The sequence below is a fragment of the Archocentrus centrarchus genome, unplaced genomic scaffold (assembly GCF_007364275.1).
Source record: "Archocentrus centrarchus isolate MPI-CPG fArcCen1 unplaced genomic scaffold, fArcCen1 scaffold_29_ctg1, whole genome shotgun sequence".
In the NCBI taxonomy this organism is placed as follows: Eukaryota; Metazoa; Chordata; class Actinopteri; order Cichliformes; family Cichlidae; genus Archocentrus; species Archocentrus centrarchus.
In genome coordinates, this window is record NW_022060258.1 from 1082709 (window position 1) to 1109440 (window position 26732).

Sequence of the window (26732 nt, forward strand, 5' to 3'; positions counted from 1 at the left end):
CAGCCAGTCCCAAACACTGCTTCACGACTTTTTTGGTCTTGGGATGAGGGCAGGATGTGATGGCAGCTGTTTTTTCTATCTGAGGGCACACCTGCCCAACTCCCAACTTGGTACCCCAGTCCAACCGCATACTTCTTTGGGTTGGCCATGAGCCCCACCTGCCTCAGAGACTCAAGCACATGCTTCGCCCAGATGTTACTGTGGATGATAACATCATCCAGGTAGGTGGTGGCAAAGTGTCTGGGGCTCCAAACCGGTTAAAAGAAAGGATGATGAATTGGTACAACCTGTACATAGTGGAGAATGCCATCTTTTCCTTAGACTCTGGAGACAAATGAATCTGCCAGTAGCCCTTGGTCCAGTGTCGTAAAAAAAGCAAGCATGCCTGGACCGGTCCAGGAGTTCATCTACCTGAGGCACGGGATACACAACGAACTGTGACTTCTCATTCACCTTGAAATACAGAACCATATAGACCCATCTTTCTTCACTACACAAACTATGGGGTTACACCACGCACTGTGTGACTCATCAATTACTCCCATCTGCAGCATAGCAGCCAATTTCATTGGTTCACCTAACCTAAAGGGCAGTTAATGCACCATCATGCCTGGTCGTGTCTCAAACCAGACAGACCAGGCAGTGGGGAGAACACATCTGCAAAACACTGTTGCAATGCAGTAACATCCATTATCTGGGTGTGAGATGGTATCACAGTGGAGTGAGATGGGGATACCTCCAGCACCTCAGGCCCCAACTCATCTCTATCTTTCACCAGGCTCACTCTCACCAAAGAGACAGACTGCACCAGACTTAACACCCGATAATTCAGGACATTGTGTTGCACAATCCACCAGTACACAAAATGGTATCCCCTCATCTTTCGGTGAAATGGCCTGATGAGGTCCATGCCAATGCGCTCAAATAGGACCTCCAATAATGGTAACGGGTGCAACAGTGCTTTTGGCAAGACCGGCTGGTTAACTAACTGGCATTCTGAACAGGATGCACAACACCAGTGTACATCCCCCTATATGCCTGGCCAATAGAATTGGACCATGATTAGATATCCCATGTGACCAGCCATTGGGTTATAATGAGCCACCTGAAAAATTAATTTCCAACGACTTTTAGGCACCAATAACTGAGTGTATTCATCTCTGGTGCGAGTGTCATGACTAAATTAATACAATTTGTCACTAATCAGCCCAAAATGTGGGTATCACTGCGCTACCTCAGAGCGTACCATGTGACAATCAATTTTTACCACTTGGTCTAAGCCTGAGAGTGTCATCACAAGACTGTTCCACTGGAAAATCTTCCATGGAGTGAATTACGGGAGCTGGCAGGGACTCCTGAGAAGGCCCCACAAGTTCCACCTCCCTGGCAGCAGCGTTGGACAACCTTGCATCACAACTGAGCGCAGCACAATTAAGATTGCTATCTGCCGTGAGTGCACCCCAAACATTGTCCCGCCAGTTTATTAAACCCAGGCCAATCCATCCCCAAGAATTAAAGGGTTTGCAAAGTGGGAGCTAACTGCATCCTTAACTCTATTTGTTTTGCACTTATGTTTAATTTCCACTGGCACCATGGGATATTTGTGAATGTTAGCATGTAGTCACCTGATTTTCACCCATTCTGCTTCCAATGTGCCAAACCAGAGTTTAATGATCAAAGTGATGCTGAAAAACTAATTCATTCATTTATTACTTCTAGGCTGGATTATTGCAATTCATTATTATCAGGCTGTCCTAAAAGCTCCCTGAAAAGCCTTCAATTGATATAGAATGCTGCAGGTAAGATAAGATAAGATAAGATAAGATAAGATAAGATAAGATAAGATAAGATAAGATAAGATAAGATAAGATAAGATAAGACTTACTGATCCCACGACGGGGAAATTTGTGCATTACAGCAGCTCAGTGGAGAGAAGAAGGATGAATAAGAAAAATTTAATAAAATATTAAATAAAATAGAATGGAAAAACACTATATACATAGAATATATATAAATTCACATATCAATATATACATATAAACAAATATACATCAGAACACTATATACAGAGCTAGAGTACTGACAGGGGCTAGAAAGAGAGAGCAGATTTCTCCCATATTGGCTTCTCTTCATTGGCTCTCTGTTAAATCTAGAATAGAATTTAAAATCCTTCTCCTCACGTACAAGGTCTTGAATAATCATGCCCCATCTTATCTTAAAGACCTCATAGTACTGTGTCACCCAATAGAGCACTTCGCTCTCAGACTGCTGGCTTACTTGTGGTTCCTATGATACTTAAGAGTAGAATGGGAGGCGTAAGTAACAGCCAAGTAGAGATGCTGAAAGCTACCATTAGCTCCTGTCAAAACCTCAGAATGCATTTTGTCATCAGGACAATTGGAGGGGTACCTTCACTCTACAAAGAATTTTTCTAACCAGGAATTATTTCAGCTAGGCTTCAGTCAACAAGACTGTACATATAAAATATGTTTGTATTATCAGACTCTCTTGAATAATATGTTTTATCAAATGTATGCTATTACACTTACACACGCACGCACGCACACACGCATGCACGCACACACACGTATAAGGACAGGAAATTATAAGGGACATTTAACCAAATATTTTTGGGGGTATCTATATATTTGAACCTGTACATATTTTGACAATGTGTTGATTAGAGAAAATCCAAAATAAATTCAAACTTGTCCACTCAGTTCTTGTTTTTTAATGTCATTAAAGATGCATGCTGTAAAATATTCTACCCTGGAAAAAGAAGGCATATTTCCTAAGAGCAGCCAGTAAGACTTTTAGTGTGCATAAGGCATGTGAGTACTGTGCTACAACAGACTAAAAAATACTATATTTTATTAACTGCAGAAATAACATGAGTAATCACAGATAACCCGAAATCACCTAGACCAAAATCGGTAAGTTATTACAACACTTTAAAAGGATGGTATTCGTCTTAAAACCACAAATCTTGTCTTTATAGTGAAGTTTCTGTTATTCCCCCCAATTTATATAAAAATGTATTTCCAGGATCAATCTTTTTTCCCACTTCTTTTTCTATGTTTCTCAAAGCCTTCATCCAGTAGCTGCTGAATCAACTGCAGTATGAAACATACTAGTGCTACCATTAATATTCATCATTCACTGTTCATTCATTATTCAGTTATGGAATGGCTGCTGCTTGATTTCAGTGTGCAAAAGGCCATGCTTATGATTGAAAGTCAAAATAAACTCCAATGAACCTAACATCACACATGGAAGTCTTCATAAACAATCATAGCAGATAACATAAGTAGTGCAAGTAACAGCATAAGTCTCTCATTAGTAAATGTAATGTACTATACTGTATTGTGTTACTGAGAAATGCAATGTAATTTCTCACTTTGGAACATAGTAAATCAAAACAGTGATCACAAAATTTAGCATCACAACATTATGACTCTAACCATCCAGACCGTCCAAGCCTCACCAGTTTGTGTTTGGCATCAGTTAGGTGAGTCTCCTCGTAGCTGTCATCATGGGCCGTCCAGCTGTAAGACACCAGGAAGTGTAGGATGGGTGGGTGGTAGGTTACCTCTGGATGAGCCCAACGGACCACCAAAGCACTGCTATTCACATGCTGCACCTTCATGTTTATGGGAGCACTGCTGCAGACTAAGAAAAGGATGGAGGCAGGATCAAAAGAAAGAAAGGAGTAAAGTGGTGGATATGCACAAAAAGAGGAAGTGGGAGAGAAGAAGGGAAGAATTGAAAGTGCAAAATGTAGTAGCAGGAAAGGGTAGGTAAGAATAAAGAAAGCAACACAATCAGATGAAAAGGATTATAAAACACAGAAAAAGGAATATTTGTGAAAGGACATGTGAATGAAAAACATGTCAGAACAAAGGAGATGTTGTGATAAGAAAGAAGAAAGAACAGAGATAGGGAATAGAGGAGAAAATGAAAAGATGGTAGGAAAGGTAAGGCGTAAAAAATAAATGTGAAATGGAAGGAAGAAGGAGAATTATAGCAAGGTAAGAATAGAGATGAATTATGAACAAAGAACAAAGAAACGAACAAAGAGGACAGATGAAAGGGATGAGGAAAAGAAGGCAAGTGACAGGAAATAATTATTAAAAGGAGAATGGAGGAAGAAAATAATGAAAGGATGAATTAGAGTGAAGAAAGAAGTGAAGAGTAGAATGATGGACAGGAGAGGAAGAAAGAAAGGAAGTCATGGAAATAGGCAAATAAGAATTAAAGAGAGGGAGAAAAAGACAAAGAGAGATCATTTAATAACTGAACACATCAGCTTATCTTTCAAATAGAGAGAGAGAGAGCAAGGGGAAGTTATCTGAACCTGAATTGTGTCATTAATATTGTTGTAAAACATCCTGAGTCATCCATACAGAGACACACACTCAAGTCAGCACAATCCAACATAAATAAATGACAGGACTAAACACACAAATAAATGCTCAGTTGTGCACACACACACACACACACACACACACACACACACACACACACACACACACACACACACGCACACACACACACACACACACAGTTATATACTGGCAAAACAGGCAAAATACAGCCAACTTGCTCTGTCTTCACACCTGGTAGTGAGCGATAGAAAGGCAAACAGATATCCAATTTAACAGTAGACATTGCTGCAGACCATTTCTGACTCTTCAGTCTTTACCAGCCCACTCCTGACTCTCCTGGCTTGGACACATTTAGGTTGAGTATTTGATTAAATATCGACTATGTTATAATTAATGCAGTTCTCAAATACTGTCTGGGCACCTTTATTTACCTGTACTTGCCTTAATATCGACAAACAGGATTAAAACAATGTAATTATTGTAGAAGAAGAACATTATGGAAAAGATAAATAGATTGTAGATTACATAAAAACAGATTAAAGATAAAAATGAATTTTGGATAATGGGTGGTGTTGCTGAAATGTAGTCGCTAAAGTGGTGTTGCTAAAAAAAAGGTATAAAAAAAACTGCACTCACTAGGAACAGATTGAACAAATTATTGTCTGTATTTTAAAACTGACCTCATAGCTGTCTACAACAAAAAAAGAAACACATTTTATTAGATCATTATAAAAGTTGAACAGTGAATGTTTATCATCTCATTCACATCCATCTCTGGACCTGCAGCCCCTCTTTTATCCACTGTTCACACTGAAACCCATCAGATCTGGCTCCTCTCTTCCAGATTTCACTCTGTGTGTTCAAATTAGTTCTGCACACTGTCCACTCCACTCTCTGCTCAGTTCTGCTACATTTCCACCACTGCTCTGCATAGCCAGCACTCCACCTGGTTCTCCATGCATCCAGTCGCACACTCTGCTCCGACTCAATATCCCACCAGCTACCCTATCAGTCCTGAAACAATTATTCTTTTTTTAAAAATCTAGCTACACTCCAATATATATTTATCACATCTAGCTAGCTCTGGCTCATGTGATAGCAGCCATCATGTCAAAATGTGTGTAAATAATAGTCTTGCTAAGCAACTGGGCATGTTGAATATGGTAATTTACTTTCATTTCTATCAGATCAAAATTAATCTGTTGGTGATTCTAGGTATAAGTAGTTATAATTTTATTTCTTTTTATCTCCCACACCCCAAAATTTAATATATGAAAAAAAAACCCGTTTTAGAAAATGATGAAATTTGAGATGATGGGATTTTATTTTAAGAAGCAAAGGGGTCAGAGTAACCACCTTGACAGTTTTGGTCTAACAGTAAATGTAAGAGGAACAATGTAACAGTTGGAGGTTTGAAATTTTGTCTAGGTATGAGGACAATATTTTCATTATTTTGTAAATTATCATTATTTCATGAGGCTGAACTAAATGTAAGATTCAGAGGGGTTTGAAATGTCACTTTTATGATGTAAAAGGACAAATAGATATTTTCTATAGTTAGACTGTATATTGTTTAGAAAACATGTATGTCAATGTATGTAAATAGTGGAACCTTTTTCCTTATTCTGATCCAAGCATAGATTGAAATTACAGGTATATAGGACCAGGAGCTTCTACATACCTGTTTTTATATAAATTAGGTAATTTAAGATGATAGAAAAAAAAAATGTATGCTTGTACTTTAAAGTTGACGTGTGAACGTCCTACCTTTGGAAGCTTCTGTGCCATATGGACTGCTGCCACTGTCAGCCAGGTCAGGCAACCAGGCATCTTTAACTGCTGACTTGAAAACATGGCGGTTATCCATGCTCTGGATGGGCCTGAAGTTGCTGCGCAGATATTCCACTGACTTAACATGGTCTTGTTGCTCCGTGGTGAAAATCGAGTAGAAAGCTTCCGACTGTTGACAGCAGGGAGAGTGAGCATTGTAGAAAAATAGAGATGAGTGGAAACAAGAAGTTATTGCCAAGAAGAACTCACATTATGTGGGTATTTTTTATGTGTGTGGGCTTTTTATTTGAGCAACTCGTGCATCCATCACACATCAGTAAGAGGCTATTTTCACCCACTACACAAAACATACCATATGCATTGTATGATTGAAGTGTCATCTCTCTGTCTGTGTTGGCAGATGGATATTATGTACAATGTGTTGGGAAGCAAAACACACTGGAAAAAAGCTTGTGTGCATAGGAGTGTTGAAAAGAAAGGGCTTTGGAGTGTAGGTGCTAAAAGGCAGATTTAGTTTCAGGAAGGTAAATAATTCAACAGCTGAATATCTAAAGACTGCAGAATCATTTAGGCAATCAAATCACTGAAATAAAATAATGACAAACTGAAAAATAAGACACCTATCTGGGGCATGAATATTTTGACACATTTGAATAAGATATGCTCTGTGCCCCTGACAATCTTAGCTACTTGAGTTCCAGAGATTTTAAAGAAAATAGCAATTCTTAGTAATATGGGTGGCATGGTGGCTGTAACAGCCCAGAAAGAGAAGTGGCATGGTGCATTTGAGGGAAAAAAGGTTCACTTACACAAAACTCAGTCATTCCATTTATAAGTTTGGCCTTGAGAATAACCGAAAAATACGTTGATGAATAATTATTATCCCAATAGCCAGTCTCGATAGCTGGGGATTGGTCCGCCAGGGCCTCCGCCCTTGGCCACCGCCCGACACACAGTGCACCTGACCCCTATGATGCCTCCAGTGAGTTGTGGGCCTACAGGAGGGCGGGCCCATGTCTTTTCTTTGGGCTGCGCCCACCCAGGTACCACGGGCTAATGCCCAGCCACCAGACTCTGTCCCTTCGAGCTCCCTCCCCAGGCCTGGCTCCAGGGTGGAACCCTGGTAACCTTATCCCAGACAGGGTAAAAATTTCCTTTGGTGACTCTTCCATAGGTTTCTTTGGAACGTGGCTTAGGCCGTGGAAGCTGACTTCAACTAAGCCCATAGTCAGCTGGTGGAAGGAATACTTCGAGGACCTCCTTAATCCCACTGACATGCGTTTTGTAGTGGAAGCAGAGTCTGGGGATGAGGGTGATGACTCGCCCATCGTTACGAGTGAGGTCACTGAGACAGTTAAACAACTCCTTGGTCGCCAGGGCTGTCCTTTGTCACGGATTGTGTTCATAATTTTTATGGACAGAATTTCTAGGTGTAGCCAAATGGTGGAAGGTTTCCACCTTGGTGGCCTCAGAATCTCATCTCTGCTCTTTGTGGATGATGCGGTCCTGTTAGCTTCATCAGGTGGTGGCCTCCAGCTTGCAGTGGAACAGTTCACAGCTGAGTGTGAAGTGGCTGGCATGGGGGTTCATGGAGGTGGATCGGCGCTGCATCTGCAGTGATGCGGATGCTGCATTGGTCTGTTGTGGTAAAGAGGGAGCTGACCGTGAAAGCGGAGCTCTCAATTTACCAGTCAATCTACGTCCCTGCCCTTACCTATGGTCATGAGCTTGGGTAGTGACTGAAAGAATGAGATTGAGAATATAAGCAGCAGAAATGAGCTTCCTCCGAAGGCTGGCTGGCCTCTCCATTTGAGATAGGGTGAGGAGTGCAGCCATTTAGGAGGGGCTCAAAGTACAGCCACTACTCCTCCACACTGAAAGGAGCCAGTTGAGGTGGCTCAGGCATCTGACTAGGATGGCTCATGGGGCCTCTTGGGTGAGGTGTTCTGGGCATATCCTACCAGAAGGAAGCCCCAAGGCAGATCCAGGACATGCTGGAGAGATTATATCTCTCAGCTGGCCTGGAAACGTCTTGGGGTCCCCCTGGATGAGCTGGTAGAGGTGGCTGGGGAGAGGGTGGTCTGGGCTTCTCTGCTTGGGTTCCTGCCCTGCAACCTGGCCCCGGATAAGTGGAAGAAATGGATGGATGGAATAATCATCATTAGCTAGAGAAAACAATAGTAGGACCTTCCATTGTTTTTTTTGTTTTTTTAGTTCAGGAGAAAGACATTACATAGCTAGTATGCCATCTATCCCTTTTAAGACCTGCTCCACACATGATGTTTTGTAATCCTAAAGTCTTTGGAGAGAATTGTGGGATTTGCATGGACTGCTTCTGTATAAATATATCCTGTTATCATTTGCCAATCTGTATTGCTCTCTTTTATTTTATAAATTTATATTTTTGTTTATTTTTACAAGGAACCTGTCATGAGCCTGGGTCTGTTGAAGCAGCGTTTTTGTTTTGAGCCTTGACTCTTTTTTTATGTTAAGAAGTGTTTACTGTGGTTATGTTGTCCTTAAGAGATTCCTTATTGGTACATTTTCTAGTTTTGCCTTGTTATGGGTTTTTGTTCTTAGTTTTAGTTTATTTGGATCTTCAATTCAGTTCAATTCAATTTTATTTATATAGTGCCAAATCACAACAAACAGTCGCCTCAAGGCGCTTTATATTATAAGGTAAAGACCCTACAATAATTACAGAGAAAACCCAACAGTCAAAACGACCCCCTATGAGCAAGCATTTGGTGACAGTGGGAAGGAAAAACTCCCCTTTAACAGGAAGAAACCTCCAGTCATCTGCCGCGACTGGTTGGGGCTGAGGGCTCTCTTAGTTTAGTTACCCGAGTCTTGTGCATGCTTCCTCATGTGTCAATTCTGCCTTTCTGTAATGATAATGATACAAGGGGAAGCAAAACTGAACACAATACATATGTGTTGTGTTCAGTTTTGCTTCCCCTTGTATCATTAGTGTCATTCTCTACACCTGCCCCTCCCAGCTGTTCCCACTTGTCTCGTCACCCTGATGTGTTTATATTGTCTGCATTTTTCTCTTATCCTTTGTTGCGTCCTCATTTTCAATTGTTGCTCATGCTCATTTTAAGTTAATTTTTCAAGTGAGTTAATATCTTGTGCTGCTGGCACTCATCCAGCTTTATTTATGTATTGTGCTCAAGTCAAGCTCAATTTTGAGTTTAGTCCTTGTCCAGTGAGTCCTGCATTGGGGTCCTCTGCCGTACCTGCCACAGCATCAGTTGACAGAACCATGTCCTACAGCATACCCAAAGTTAGTTTGTAATGCCTGTCCATAGTTCGACTTTTAAAATAGATACAGAAAAAAAATAAAAATAAAAGATACAGTCTAAACAATAAATGTATATTAAGGATAGAACCATTCAAAATGAGTCTCATTTGGTTCTCTTGCCTCAGTTCAGTTCAGTGTGTATGTTACGCTGCATTTTATGTAAATACCTTGCTAATTTGTTCTTTTTTATTTATTAATTTTAGATAACTATTTCTTATCAAAAGTGTCACTGTCATTTTTCCTTTGATTGTATTTCAAATACTGCACTTTAATTTCAAGTGAGAAAACTAATCTTTCCATTAAGAACTAACAATCAGAGAACTGAAAGATTGTTTTTTGTGTTCATTTTCAAGAAAGGAAAGTCTAGTGCTGGTTGATCTTATGCTTCACTTTATGTTGATGGCTTTTGCCTATAATGTGGTCATAAAAATAGCAAAATTTTTGTTTTGTTTTCACTACTTTTAGGAGTCAAGCTTTAAGAGTTGTTTTCCTCTTTTATTGAACAATTTTTGTAAGCACCACAGCAAATTTAACACTGTGATAAATATAGCGTGTAAATTTCAGTCAGTTCAGCCTTTGTGTGCTGAACATGACCAAAAGGTTTTAAAGATGGCAGTAAGAATAGAATAAACTTTTATTGTCATTATACATACAACAAAATTGATCATCATACAAGAAGTCGTATGTCATTCCGTCATAATATAACAAAATTTCGCTTAGAACAACCATCCAGATAAAAACAGTAACACTGTATTTTAGCATCAAGAAAACGTATTTAGTTTCAAGCCTTCCATCCACCATCCATCCATTTTCTTCTGCTTATCTGGGGCCAGGTTGCAGGGGCAGCAGCCTAAGCAGAGAAGCCCTGACCTCCCCCTCCCAAACCACCTCCTCCAGCTTGTCCAGGGGGACCCCGTGGCATTCCCAGGCCAGCCGAGAGCCAAGAACACCTCACCTAAGAGTCACCCAGGAGGCCACCTAGTCAGACGCCTGAACCAACTGAACTGGCTCCTTTCAATGTGGAGAAGCAGCAGCTCTATTTTGAGCCCCTCCCTGCCCTCCTCACCCTATCCTTAAGAGAGAGGCCAGCCAGCCTTCGGAGGAAGCTCATTTCTTCTGCTTGTATTCGTGATCACAATCTTTCAGTCACTACCCAAGTTTGTGACCACTGACCAGTAAACCGACAGCTTTGCTTTCATGCTCAGCTCACTCTTTACAATGACAGAGCAGTGCAGCATTTGCATCACTGATCCGTCTGTCAATCTTCCGTTCTCTTCTCCGATCACTCGTGAACAAGACCCCAAGATCCCGACTTATTGCCGGCAATACGGACCACGCTCTCGCTGCAGTTGTACAGGGACTGAATGACCTGCAACAACAGGCCAGACACCCCATAGTCTGGCAGCAGCCCCCGCAGGATGCCACAAGGGATGAGGTCGAATGCCTTCTCCAAATTTACAAAACACACATAGATCTGGATGGGCAAATTCCCATGCACATGCGAATATCTTCAAAAGGATAAATTGCTGGTCAGGTGTTCTGCAATCCGGAACAAAAACCACATAGTTCCTCTTGAATCTGAGGTGCGACTAAAAGACAGACCCTCCTTTCCAGCACTCTGTCATAGACCTTAACGGGGATGGTGAGTGTGATCCCCTGATAGTTGTAGCACACCCTCTGGTCCCCCTTCTTAAAGATGGGGACCAGTACCCAGTCTGCCAATCCAGTGGCACCACCCCAGATCTCCACGTGACGTTGCAGAGGTGTGTCAGCCAAGACAGCCCTACAACATCCAGAGCCTTCAGGAACTCAGGGCGAATCTCATTCACCCCAGGGTTGTTTAACTGCATCAGTAACCTCACCCCCAGTGATGGGCAAGTCATCCCCTTGTACCCAGACTCTGCTTCCAGTAATGAAGGTGTGTCAGTGGGATTAAGGAGGTCCTTGACGTATTCCTTCCACCACCCAACTATAGCCTCAGTTGAAGTCAGCAGCGCTCCACCCACACTGTAAATCATGTGGGTAGAGCACCGCTTTCCCCTCCCAGAATTGCTTCGAGGCCATCCAAAAAATCTTTTTCCATGGCCTCACCGAACTCCTCCCACACCTGTGTTTTTGCTTCGGCCACCACCTGAGCCACGTTCCGCTTTGGCTGCCGGTACCCATCAGCTGCCTCCGTAGTCCCACAGGCTGACCAAGCCCAATAAGGCTCCTTCAGCTTGATGGCTCCCGTTACCACCGGTGACCACCATCTGGTTCAGGGATTACTACCACAACAGGCACCAACATCCTTGCAGCCACAGCTTTGAGCAGCAGCCTTAACAATGGAGCTGTGGACCATGGTCCATTCCGACTCAATGTCCTCAGCCTCCTTTGGAATGCTGTCAAAGTTCTGCCGGAGGTGGGAGTTGAAGATCTCGTGGACTGGGGCCTCTGCCAGGCGTTCCGAGCCCACCCTTAAAATACATTTTAGGTACACCAGGTCTGTCCAGCATCTTCCCCCATCAACTGATCCAACTCACCACCAGGTGGTGATCAGTTGACAGCTTAGCTCCTCTCTTTACCCAAGTGTCCAGAACATATGGCTGCAGATCTGATGATACAATTACAAAAACCGAGGGTGTCCTGGTGCCACATGCACTTGTGGACATCCTTATGTTCAAACTTGCCGTTTGTTATGGACAAACTGTGGTTTGAACAGAAGTCCAATAGCAAAACACCATTTATGTTCACAACAGTTCCTCCCAATCACACCCCTCCAGGTCTCACTGTCATTGCCCACACGTGTGTTGAAGTCTCCCAGTAGGATGATGGAGTCACCAGATGGGGCACCCTGGAACACCCCACCCAGCGACTCCAAGAAGGGTGATTACTCTGAACTGTCATTTGGCGCATAAGCGCAAACAAAAGTCAGGACCCGTTCCCCGGCCCTAAGCAACCTTCTTGTCCACTGGTGAAAACTCCAACATACAGGCAGTAAGCAGAGGAGATACAACAATACCCTCCCCAGCTTGCCACCACTCACCGAGGGCAGCTCCTGACTGGAACAGAGTCCAGCCCTTCTCCAGGAGGACCGATTCCTGGCTATCGAGCCAGAGCCCAGGCCATGGGTTGAGGTGAGCCCAACTATATCTAACCGGTATGTCTCAACATCAGGCACTAGCTCAGTCTCGATAGCCAGGAATCGGTCCTCCAGGGTCTCGACCCTTTGCCACTGCCCGACACACATTGCACCCGACCCCTTTGATGCTTCATGTGGGTGGTGGGCCTACAGGAGGGAGAAACAGAAGTCATTCTGTTCTCAGGCTTAGAGAACACACTAAAGGGAGAGTCAGTTTTACTCAATGCTGCTGCTGGTTCTGGAAGTCCAACGTCAGCAGTTGCAAATGGAGGAACTGTCTTTGGATGGAAAGAGGAATGCAGACAGCGAGAGCCTTGCTTCCTCGTGGAAGCTGCAGTGGTGACAAGCTCTTCATCCTCGGCTCACATTTCCACCAAAAAAGAAATTTGCGAGGAGCAGACAAAGGTGCTGGACATCTGTACCTCCAATGGTTTAGGCTGGGACAACAAGGCTGGAAGCGGCTTTGGTGGAGGTAAGTCCAATAGCAGGGAGACTTGTTTGTTTGATATTATACAGTCTCTATGCTGGGAATCATTTGTCTGCTGCTGAGGGCCACACTTTCCTCCCATAGGTTATGAGAGGCTGGCAAGGAGGTGGTTGTGGGACTGATAAGTGGGTGGCAGGTGAGCAACTAAGCCAACCCAGATACCTCCTACTATTCAGAAGGTTGGTGGTTTGATCAGAATTGAAGTCTACTAAAACATAACACTGAAAAGTGTAACCTATGGAAACAAATTCTCTGGGACTGAGAAACACTGTGTCGAGGGAAACAAATGATCTTACAAGGGCATGGGTCGGCAGTGACAATATATATATATACGCAGAAGGGTAGTTAGGGGAAGCAGAGGCAGCTGAGGAGGACAAGACATGGGTGAACTAAATTACTGGAGACAAGACACAGCAAAAAAAAAACAAAAGCAAAGCACAAGGAACACTAACTCTCAAAGTAAAACATTAAGTGAAATAACTAAATGGGGAAGACAAAAACACATGAATGAAATTAATAGAAGAGATTTACACAAGAGGAGGGAACACGGGGGGAGGAATTAAACTAAAGCAATTGGTAACTTAGAGCAAGACTAAATATACGTAGAACACTTGAGGCAAATATAAATATTAAACAAACCAAGGATCAATAGAATATTATAACAACAAGAAAGTTAAAAAAAAAAATCAAATCACCGAGTAACTTACCCAGGACCATTGCACATTGTGAAAGATTACATCTGTTTAAAACCAGCCCAGTTTGCAAAATGAAATTGCTATGATTTGAACCAGGCAGGATTACTGAGTCAGATAACATCTAAAATGGCATTTGTTAATTTGGAAAATCAGATTCAACACATAGTTAGTTATTGTAAAAAAAATATATGTTCTTTAACACTGATTACAATTACCACAGAAAAATACAATGACGTTACAAATAACATCTTCTATTGTTTGTCTGGTATTTGACACATAAAATTGCTTTACCTGTAGTAAAATCTACATCTGTCCACCATAAAAGGAAAGCTTATAAGCTTCTCTGATTTTGGTGACAACTGGGAAATCTCATAAATGTGCTCCAACATACGGACAGTACAATGATTTATTTTTTAACATCAACTTCTGACAAGAACTGATCATCAAGACCAGAATGGGTAAGCGCTTTAGTTATTTTCACTGCCTGCAGGACGTCTTTGGACATTTTGTCTTGCCTCTCTGTTTAATGAAAAAAGGCTGTTGCTATTGCCTGCTGCTAAAATTAGAAAACATGTTGAACTCTGTATTGTGAAGTAATCTCAGAAAAGTGGAGAAAATGATGTTACTGTAATTTACTGTTAAGTAGCTGGTGTTTGAGAAGTTTTATGACTTCAAGTACAATTACAAAATAACAGCATCAGAAACAAAAATACAAGTAGGCACTTGTCCATCACTGTATGTTTTGGGGAATAAAACTGGAGGAAGTAATTTTTATTTTGTGTTAAATTGACGTAACAAAAAACCCTGTGTTGCTGACTAATTACCATGTACAAAGTAAAGTCAGCTGAAGCTAAAAAGATACAGTTATAGAAAGTTACCATGCCAATGAAGCTAGATTGTCACATGAATAACAAATCAGACATTTTTGTTAGTAGGCAGCACAGAAAATTGCTGTCACATTGCAAAATCCAGCTTTGTACTTTTTATATTTTATATATTTTTATATATTTTTTATTATAGTCTGTTTATATTTTATCAGTGGCAGATACAATAGATGAATGCTAAAAGATGAGGCTGTTCCATCTACAAAAGTCAAATTGAGGAGTCAGAACAACAAGCTGTATCTAATTTATTAACAAGTAATCTATTAATGACCAGAGATGTATAGTAACAAAGTAGAACTACTTAAGTACTGTACTTAAGTACTAAAATGCAGTATCTGTACTTTATTGGAGTACATATTTTTTCCCCTACTTTCACTTTTACTCCACTATATATTTTACTCGTTACTATTATGAAAATGTTATTAATCATCCCCAAGTCATAGTATCAATGCCAGAGCGGTAGATGGCGCTGTCACGGTTTATGAAGCTGGCTCATCATTGGGCGATTTGAGCGATCAAGCCTAAAAAAAAAAACGCAGGCTTCGTCTCCGCCTTTTGCGCTGTTGCTTGCAAGTATTGAGGACAAAACGCGTCAGCTTACTGTCCGATATCGAGATGGATGACGTCCCAGGAACACCTTGTCCAGGTTTGTCTTTTAGCTGCTCTGTGGACTGCCCCTCTGGCCTTTTGAGATGTTTTATTTGTGTTTGTTTGTTTGTAAACACTTGTATGGCCTTTTATCATTGTACTCCAGCTTCGGCCAAATACATTGTGCCTTTCAAATGTTTGAAATAATATAAACAATGATAATCAAACTTTTGACTGCCTTTCTTTAATATACACAGTACTTGTACTTTTACTTGTACTTGTACTTTCGGTACTTGAGTAGCAATTTTTGAAATACTTCTACTTTCAATACTTAAGTACCAAAAAAATTGAGTACTTCTCTACTTCCACTTGAGTATGGTGTTGAAAGAACACTTCAACTTTTACTCAAGTCAATTTTTTTTATATAGTACTTGTACTTCTACTCCACTCCTCTACTCCAGTACTTTATACATCTCTGTTAATGACAAGGAAAACTCAATCCAAAATTACACACAGTGTTTATGGTGTAAAATTGATCCACATAGTCAATATACTTTATCCATTATAAAATAATTCCTGGTACTATCATCCTAGCCCACTGTAGCTCAATACAACCACCACTAAAATACAAAGCAGTTTTAGTAGTTTTGTCTCACTGCCATAATTTATGATAACATATTACAATATATAGTACTATAGTATAACAGTACAATACTATGTATTGTAATATTTAGTAAGATTTAGTATTACAATATTTTGACTTGTACTGTGTCATTACAGTAACAGTTACAATTTAATGCTTTGCCTCATATCATGTAATTTTCTTATTCTGCAGTTGAAATAAATCATTAAGAGACACTTGACAGGCATCATTTGAATCAGTGAAGTATTAAAAAAGTATTAATTAACTTTACCATTAGCATAGCGTACCTCAAGTATAGATTTCAGGTATGCTGAAATGACTGTGGTTGTTGTTATGTAATTTAGAAAACATATAGTATAGTGATACAACATATAGTTGTATCACTGAAAAACTTCTTACCTGTTTGTAAGAGAAGTAAACAGGTCTGCTGAAGATGATCCACTCTACCACCTTACTGCAGGGTGGAGTGGTCAGAGAACCAGTGTAACGATAGTAACTTCCCAGTGAGGACGGCAGAAGGTTCTTCAGCACAAATGGCTCCAGTAAAGTCTCTTTTTCTGTATGAGAGAGAACAGGACGAAGAGTTACAATTAATGCAACATGATCTAAATAATAATTATTTCTCTGCAAACTGAAGTGACAAGAGTTTCAGGAGCTGATCCAGACTATTGTTTCACAGCCTTTAGGTTTATTTTCTTGATTTCATTTGTTTTTTTCTTGCCTAATTTAGCATCCCCAAGCTCACAGAGATGTGATTTTACCGGTAACCGGTAAAACCGGCAACCGGTATTCCCTGATGGTCTCTCATGCAGTACAATCCAGCCCTGACCCTGCCTAGCTTCTGAGCTCAGAGGACATCAGGAGTGCTCAGGCTGTTTACTGGCACCTACAGCTGATATATATTATATTATATTATATTATTATTATATTATATTATATTATATTATATTATATTATATTATATTATATTATATTATATTATATTATATTATATAAGGTATAAGTCACTTTGTGATTTTTATGAACATAATTTATAAAAAATAATTATAACATCACTAATTTCTAATTTATTTTACTACAGTAAAATCATTAAATTCAGTTCACTGAACATTATTAATTTTGTTTCTGTTTTTCGCAGTGCTATAGTTGTCATTCAGTGTGGTTTCTAAAGAACTGAAGTGTCTCCATGTCTGAAGACATTAAAATCTGGAAAACAAATCTTTTTTTCGTAGTAATAAATAATTTTACACTTCAATAAAGGCCGTGCTGTGCAGTCAATGAGGTCCTGCAAGTGTTGTATTTAGTCCTCACCCAGCAATGCACTCTAATTGTTAAGTATAATTTTTTTAAATGGTTGCTCAACTATACCAAATATTACATCTACACAGCTTGCTGAAACATAAATTTCCTGGACTAAAATGAAAATCAGTGCACCAAAATTATGTAATGTCACTTCTTCATAGGTCCTCAAGGAATTCACAAGGCTGATGGACCTCAGTTCATTCTATGAGCATCTGGACAGCCATCTATTCAGCTGTTCAGGTCAAATGAAGGGGTTTAAAGAAATAACATCTGTACTGGAAAGTCTTAAGAATGTCAGTGCATTTCTTTAGACACTTTTCTTTAGAGACTTCAGGCCAGAGACAAGCCAGTATACTCAGTGTTTGTCATAAGCACAGATATATGGGTTGAATCAATTCAATTCAATTCAATTTTATTTATATAGCGCCAAATCACAACAAACAGTCGCCTCAAGGCGCTTTGTATTGTGGGTAAAGACCCTACAATAATACAGAGAAAGCCCAACAGTCTAAACGACCCCCTATGAGCAGCACTTGGTGACAGTAGGAAGGAAAAACTCCCTTTTAACAGGAAGAAACCTCCAGCAGAACCAGGCTCAGGGAGGGGGGGTCATCTGCCGTGACCAGTTGGGCTGAGGGGAGAGAAAAGACATGCTGTGGAAGAGAGCCAGAGATTAATAACAATTAATGATTAAATGCAGAGTGGAGTATAAACAAAGTGAATAAGGTGAATGAGAAGAAACAGTGCATTATGTGAACCCCCCAGCAGCCTAGACCTATAGCAGCATAACTAAGGGATGGTTCAGGGTCACCTGATCCAGCCCTGACTATAGGCTTGATCAAAAAGGAAAGTTTTAAGCCTAATCTTAAAAATAGAGAGGGTGTCTGTCTCCTGAATCCAAGCTGGAAGCTGGTTCCACAGAAGAGGGGCCTGAAAGCTGAAGGCTCTGCCTCCCATTCTACTCTTAAGTATCCTAGGAACCACAAGTAAGCCAGCAGTCTGAGAGTGAAGTGCTCTGTTGGGGTGATATGGTACTATGAGGTCTTTGAGATAAGATGGGGCCTGATTATTCAAGACCTTGTATGTGAGGAGAAGAATTTTAAATTCTATTCTAGATGTAGCCCCTTAACTGGCAAGGGCCCGGTGACGGGCCGTTTGTAGTCCCTTTTATATGGCAGGCTAGACCCTCCCATTTTTATTGACACGTCATTCGGCCAATCATGTAACTGGCTGCACCAAATCACCTGACAAAGCTACGTGACGCCCTCTGAGTATTATTGGCTCTGGGAAACCCATTTCTTAACATGATTGGCCGAATGAGGTGTCAGTCAAAATGGGCGGGTCTAGCCTGCCATATAAATGCACTTCATTCGGCCCGCGGACCAGACGCAGCCGATTAATAGGCTATGAAATGGGTTGTTCAGAGCCAATAATAACCAGAGGGTGTTATGTAGTTGTTTCAGGTGATTTTATTTGCTGCCAGTTAAGGGGTTAACAGGGAGCCAATGAAGAGAAGCCAATATGGGAGAAATATGCTCTCTCTTTCTAGTCCCTGTCAGTACTCTAACTGCAGCATTTTGGATCAGCTGAAGGCTTTTCAGGAAGCTTTTAGGACAGCCTGATAATAATGGATTACAATAGTCCAGCCTAGAAGTAATAAATGCATGAATGAGCTTTTCAGCATCAGTCTGAGAAAGGATGTTTCTAATTTTAGAAATATTGCGCAAATGCAAAAAAACGGTCCTACATATTTGTTTAATATGTTCATTGAAGGACATATCCTGGTCAAAAATGACTCCAAGATTTCTCACAGTGTTACTGGAGACCGAAGTAATTCCATCCACATCAGGAAGAATGTGGTCAGTTTTTTTATTTTTAGTTTTTGTCTGCAAACATAATTGTCCCTCTCCTTTTTTTCCCTCCACTTTGTTCATTTTTTCACGTCCATTCACAATACCCCTCCAGGAATTTTTGAGTCCTCATGTTGATGCTATGATTATTATTCCTGATTGTTTTTCTCTCACTATTCACTATTCTCTCATTCAAAAATTGCCTCAAAAAGTAGCTGGGAATGCAAGAGAGGACTCAGCAGTGGTGAGCAGGCCAATCACAATCATTCCAGGCTGCATGGACCCAACATGTAGAGTAGAGTCACTACGTCTCCACATTGAAAGGAGCAAGTTGAGATGGTTTGGGCATCTGGTTTGGGCTGCCCCCACACCCAGCCATGGATAAGTGGAAGAAAATTATACATTTTTTTCCCCATGATTTTTCTGATAAAAACTTCCTGATGACACAACATATGTTTTTTAATGAACAAATCCATGTGAAATTACAGACATTTTTTGTGACATTATGCACTCAATGCATCAGATTTCAGATATGTATTTACATCAATAAACTAGAATATAACAGTTTTATCTTTACTCAGAGCTGTGATGGCCTTCTTTTCTTGAATAGTGAGGTTGGATGGAGGAATTCTTGCACTGGAGAGGATAGCTGAAACTTTCATCCTGATTTGCTCTGCTTCCGGTTGTGTTAGTTTTTTTTCCTATTGCTGTTTCTGTGGCCGTGATGAGGTCCACTATGGGCAGCTGTTGAGGGGATATGGCAAAATTAAGCCCTTTGGGTAGCACATTTTCTTCTGGTTTAGTGAAGACCCTGTCTGATAGACAGGTCTGTTTCACTATAGATGCACTGCAAAACAAGATCCACCCAACCTTGCAGGGACTCTCAACACGCTTACCTTCTTACATCTTCCTCCATCAGAAAGTTCTAAGTTTGTGGACAAGGCACAGCTGGCACAACATATTTTAGGCAAAGAAACTCCAGAAATTCCAAACTCTGCAAACAAGGACTTACCATTCAGATTCAATACCTAGACCATCTGGATGCAAACAGGGTGACAACACAATCAAAAACAGCCAAGAGAAGTGGGTGAAGAACCTATCAGACATGTTCCTCCCTAAGCCAGAAGAGCATCTGCTAACCAAAAGGGCTCATTTTTCCAGTATCCCTACAACAGATGCTCATAGTGGATCTCATCACAGAAACAGCAATAAGGATTAACAAACTACAGATACAGCCACCTATAATGGCCACTCCTAGCCAGTTCCCAGCTACTGGCAGTCCCCTCCTTCTCTGGGGGCATATCTACTTTCCACTATAACCACACCCCTTTGAGTCTATTACAGAGTGTTATCAAGAGATATGTTTGTGATGTGGGCAACGGGACCACAAGTGGTAATGCCCCTAAGCAGCATTTAGGAAAATTACCTACCAGAAGGAGCAGTGATAATGGAAGTGTATTCATTTACAACTTGCTACACTGTATTCAAGCATTTTAAATTTGGGGTTCTATAATTATAACAGAATCATAATATTGAACCCTACTGTAGAGAATAAAGTAGAGGCTGTACACACTGAACAAGCAAAGCAGAAGATGCTGATGCTTGTACTCGATGGTTATTGCTGACTAATGAACATGAAAACATAAAATTATTTAACTGCACTGCTAACATTTTTAAACAAAAAGTAAAATTGAAATTTAAACATGGATTGATTATTGCTGGGTCCTGTCAGAGAAAGGTGCATTTTAGATGTGATATGATAGAACACTGGGATGGTGCAACAATACTTTATCTGCATGTGTATTCTGCTACACATGCATATGCAGAAAGAAATATGGCAGAAATATGTGGCGCTCTGTGCAAAACATATATTTGTGCATTTGTAAAGTCTTGAAAGATACCTGTACATTCAGCTGCACTCTGTTAGTCCAACTGAAGACCATAATTTGACATAATTTCCACACTCACCTCAGAGGTTCAACAAGATGTGTGTGTGTGTGTGTGTGTGTGTATGTGTCCCTAGCACTGTCCCCTTATTTCTTCTGTTTTCTCTCCTCCTCTCTCTCTCTCTCTCTCTTTCCTTCCTGCCTGTCATACCTTGCAGTCATATTTTGTGGACAATAATCATAATAGAATAGAAGAATAGAATAGAATAGAATAGAATAGAATGCCTTTATTGTCATTATACAGGATGTAAAATGAGATTGGAGGGCCACTCTTGTTCAGTGCCATGCAACAGAAAATCAAACTCTCTAAAATAAAAATAAAAATATTCTAAAAATATTATAATCTAGTATAATCAAGAGATATACAGAAAATGAACAATGTGTAAAATATTCAAAAAATAGAATGTATAAATATATATACATACATTAGTGCATCTGTACATTGTAAGAAAGTAAATGCGTGTATACATATAGTAATGAAGATGATGAATATTGTTCAGTATGAATAATATAATATTGCACAGAGATGTGGGTGTTGCACAGTTACGGTGGGTGAGTGTGTGAGTTCAGGGTGGTGATTGCTCTGGCGAAGAAACTGTTCTTGAGTCTGTTTGTTCTGGCTTTGATGCACCTGTAGCGACTGCCAGAGTTCAGCAGGTCATACAGGTCAAAGCCAGGGTGTGAGCTGTCCTTGATGATATTCCTGGCTCTGCTGATGCAGCGGGAGGTGTAGATGTCCATCAGGGAGGGGAGAGGGCAGCCAACGACTCTTTGTGCTGTCTTGACTACCCTCTGAAGCCTGACCCTGTCTGCCTCAGTGCAGCTGCCGTACCATACTGTGATACAGTACATCAGCAGGCTCTCAATGGATGAGCGGTAGAAGGTCAGCAGCAGGACTGGAGCAGATGGGTGGTTCTGAGGCATCTCAAAGCGAGCAAAGAAACAGTTAAGTTCCTCTGCTAGTGACACACTCAGGTCTCCTGCAGTCACATCACAGCCTCTGAAGTTTGTGATGTTCTGAATGCCCTGCCACACCTCCCGTGTGTTATTGCTGGACAGATGGGACTCTATTCTCCTCCTGTAGTCCGTTTTGGCTTTTTTAATTCCTCTTTTCAGGTCAGCTTGAGCAGCACTGTACAGAGCTCTGTCGCCTGACCTGAAGGTAGCATCATGGGTTTTGAGGAGTGAACGGACCTGGCTGTTCATCCAGGGTTTCTGGTTAGGGAAAACCCGGATGTTTTTGCTAATAGTCACATTTCCGATACGGAACTTAATGTAGTCCAGTACCGTCCCTGTGAATGTTTCTAGGTCCTCGTGTTCGAATAAGTCGCAGTCTGTGTATGCAAAGCAGTCCTGTAGGTCGGAGAGTGCGTTTTCATTCCAGGTTGTAATGGTTTTTACAGTAGGCCTGGCTCTCCGTCTGAGGGGGGTGTATGCTGGGGTGAGAAGCAGGGAAAGATGGTCGGACTGGCCGAGGTGGGGGAGGGGTTTGGCTCTGTAAGCGTGCTTAATGTTGGAGTAAACATGGTCAAGAGTGTTCTCCCCTCTTGTAGAACGAAGAATAATAGAATGAATAAATAAAAGAAAAATACAAACTTTAAAGGGGACATATCATGCTTTTAAATCATTCCTTTTCATATGTAAATCATTCACTTGTGGTCTATATAAAGTAGAACTGCAATACTTTGGTCTGAATTCCTCATTACTGTAGCTCCGCAGACCACTCGTTTACACCTGTTCTGAGGTGCGCCTTGGATCAGCTCATTTTGTTGCGGTCTTTTCAAATGTGAATGAGACATTTCACGCCCCCTCCAGGTCGCAGAGCGTTCCACTCCACCCCATTCGGCCATTTTTGTGGTTTGATAGCTGCGATACGATTATCTACTGGCAGAGAAACTTTGAAGAGGCTCTGATGCCTGGTGGCAATGTAAGGAATCGTGTCGGTTAATACACCCAACAACCCAACATTTTGACTTGTCTACTTGCAACTTCAGCATAACTGAACTTGGACTAAAAAATCACTGCGAGGAAAAAAAAAAATGGCGGATTCATGCAATTGGTTAGTGGAAGTCCATGTCCTTGTTTAGCAGTTCCACAGCAAATACTGTGAAGTAATAGACAAGAAACCGTAATAGGGAATAGAGAAAACTAAACAGGCTGAAAAATATGACCCAAAAAGAATATAAAGATATCTATGCAGCACCAGGAGAGAATACATTTAAATTTTCTGCACTCCTACACACTCAAAGTACATAACAAAATGTATTTAAGGACTAAAAAAGTGGATTTTGCATGATATGTCCCCTTTAACAAGAGTAGCCTATAGAGAACTTATAGAGCCCTTTCTGTAAAAGCAAATATGCTTAGTACAACAATGCATTCGTATCATAAATCTGATTGCAAAAAAGAAAAGAAACAATTTCTGCTAGCAAAGAACCCATTTTTACTATTTCTTCCTGCACCAAACACACATCACATGTGAGGACAATTTACAGAAAAAAACATGGCATAAATTATTGATCATAACTCTGGTTTTACTTGATCTATTAACATAATTAAAAAAAAAAAATCTGGTACACAGTTTGAAGTCTGCAGTGTCGACACAAGTTTAAATGGAGTATCACTGAGGCTGTGTCCTGCTGCTATGTCACTTTAAATAGACAATGACATTTGGACGTGCCAGCGCATCCGCAGAGGGCCAAAGATAGTGATCTTTCTTTTTAAATTTTCTGGATTTTTTTTTTTACTTTATTGGATTGGATTTACTGGGTTTTATTTTATTGAAAATTTTTAATCAGGTGTTCTAGGGCCACTGACCATCTTTCATGCAAATTCGCTATGAATCGGACTGGTAGGTTTGCTGCAATTATGTTAAATAGTTTTGTTTGTTAGGGGTGGCAGACACTCCAGAGGTAGAGCAGCTCACCTACTAATTAGAAGGTTGGTGGTTCGATCCCTGGCTGCTCCAGTCTGCATCCCAAAGTATCCTTGGGAAGATACTGAACCCCAAGTTTCTCTCCAATGCAATTGTTGGAGAATGTTAGGTAGAAGGAAGTGCTTGTATGAATATGGGTGAATGAGGCACGCTGTATAAAGTGCTTAAAGTAGAGTAGAAAAGTGCTTTATAAGAACCATTAAACAAACATACCAAAAACATATCCCATTCTCCTTCCAGGGGCCTTGGTAATAATTAAAAGGAAGGCAATAATTTAAGTAGAACTTGTTAACAACCAATTCTTATTGTTCTTATTGTATTAGCTTATTTACTTTTGAACTTAGAATATCATCAGCTTTCATTTAAAGTAGCCTAGCTTTACAGAGATATTAGTTTTTACCACTAGCTGGCAGTAGAGACATTGGTAGGTCATTCAATTCACAAAAACTATACTTGTCTTAACACAATAGTCAGGGCAATCATTTCTTCTTTCTTAAAAGATCCCCTTTAAATGTATTTTAAATATAAGTAATCCAGTTTATCCACAGTAATTTTGTTTAAAAATGCATTTAATAGTTCTCAAGCTGTCTGAGTTATCATATGTGGATAACTGCTACATTTGCAATTTTTTAGCATAGAATTTCTTTGTTCTCAGAGTTTTGGGTGCTGAGTGGGGCATTGGTGGTAAAAAAAAAAAAAAAAAAAAAAAAAACATTGAATACATTTAGCTGTTTTGTACGACGGAGTATTAGGGCCACATTTAGAAAAAAAATTAAATCTTGCATTTTGAGAATAAAGTCAAAATTTCGAGAAAAAAGTCGAAATAGTATTTTGAGAATAAAGTCGAAATACTATTTCGAGAAAAACTTCAAAGTCGTCATTTCAAGTCAAATAACGGCCGCGGCTGCTATACCCTCTACAAAATGCCTTGGGTAGATGAAACAACTTGATCAGCTGTCTTAGGGGCTCTACACACGGGGAGCGACGTAGCTCCCTCTCCATTCATGGAACTTCTGCGAAGCGAATGTGGCATCCTTGCACAAGTTCCATAGGAAATTAATGGACAGCGAGCAACGTCGCTCCCCGTGAGGCGAGCCCCTTATTGTGACTTGTGATTCTGAAAATCCCCTCTGTACTGCACGAAGGTGCATTCATCGAAATCCTTGCATCTAACCATTGCCAGTTTGTGTGGTTTTCCTTCTGAGCCGATGCAGCTTTCTGCACATCTCATTACCATCCTCATAGTTATCACTCCATTGTGTTTGTGTACTAAAAGAGAAATAAGTTCCGATTCTTAAGTATAGTTTCGCTAACTCATAATACAAGACATTCTGGAGGTTATACTGTAGTAGACGTAGCATGGCAGGTGTTTGACTTGAAACAACTTAAATCTGCACATTTCAACTTTTTTCTCAAAATACTATTTTGACTTTTTTCTCAAAATTTCAACTTTTTTCTCGAAATTTTGACTTTATTCTCGAAATAGTATTTCAACTTTTTTCTCAAAATTTTGACTTTATTCTCGAAATAGATTTTCAACTTTATTCTCGAAATTTTGACTTTTTTCTTGAAATTTTGATTTTATTCTCGAAATCTTGACTTTATTCTCGAAATAGTATTTCAACTTTTTTCTCGAAATGTTGACTTTTTTCTCAAAATTTTGACTTTATTCTCGAAATAGATTTTCGACTTTATTCTCTAAATTTTGACTTTATTCTCGAAATTGACTTTTTTCTCAAAATGCACAATTAAATTTTTTTTTTCTCAATGTGGCCCTAATACTCCTTCGTAGTTTTGACTAATTTACACAGAAGTTTCACATTAGGTCAAACTTGATGGGGGTTACTAACAATGTATACATTGCAAGTGTTTGAGGATTTTATTTTATTTCTACTTTGGGCAACAACAATTTAAAATCTGTGAAACCAGTCTTTAAGTAATTATATACTAAGTAGAATTGAGTGTTTTACTTAATTAGTTTTATGTATCCATTGAACACTTAAGTTCCATTCAGCTCAAAATAACATGGCATAATGTTACAATTTGCAACATGACACAAAGGGCAATCTTTGAGTGATATTTTTATTAATTTGGAGGTGTATTTTGCTACTCATTCCAACCAAAAGCTTTTTTTCTTTTTTTTTCTTGCGGTTTCTCATGCATTTATACATGTTGGTGGTCTTGCCACATTAGAGACTTTCCTTCCAACATGTATCACTGTTTGCAGTGTTTTAATTTACAGCTGTAAAGAATCACAATACACTGCTCCACTTTCTCAATTACTGTAACCTGCAAGTCATTGCTTGATGTCACTGAGTCACATGATCGCAGGAGGTCTAAACACAACTGCAGGGCAGCTTTGAACTTTTATTGTTCTGGTCATTAAAAGTCTATCCTTTTGCATAATATTGCTTTACATCCTGTATATTAATACAACGAAATTTGAACTTCTCCAATTCAATGTTTTTTTTTCCCCACGTATCAAATTATAAGGTTTTACACTGTGTTTGCAAGACGCATACATCCTTGGTCAAAAACAGTTTCCTGTTCTGTTTAGAAAAAAAGAAATAAAGAAAAGAAAAATAAAACTCAACTTTCCTTGCAACAATTTCAGGCCTTTGGCATACTCAACAATAAAACTTTTATAAAACACCCAGCATATGAAACTTGCACTTTATGTCAGCGGTCTTTGAAGAACTGCTCTGCCTTCATAATTCATCCTACACAAAGACCACTCAAGTTCAATCAAGGCCATGCTCCATTCTCTCCCACAGAGAAGGTGGTTGGCTAATTTGCACTGT

At 40.1% G+C, this 26732-nt stretch overlaps 1 protein-coding gene across 1 annotated transcript in view; it reads right to left on the minus strand.

Moving 5' to 3' along the window:
• LOC115776234 (receptor-type tyrosine-protein phosphatase gamma-like) overlaps nt 1–26732 on the minus strand; it is a 462780-nt gene that overhangs the window by 45425 nt on the left and 390623 nt on the right. Inside the window, exons 7-9 of the mRNA XM_030723842.1 lie at nt 16298–16455; nt 6153–6345; nt 3485–3669 (exon numbers count right to left, since the gene is read on the minus strand). Coding sequence (XP_030579702.1) covers nt 3485–3669; nt 6153–6345; nt 16298–16455 — 536 coding nt within the window. The remainder of the gene's footprint in view (nt 1–3484; nt 3670–6152; nt 6346–16297; nt 16456–26732) is intronic.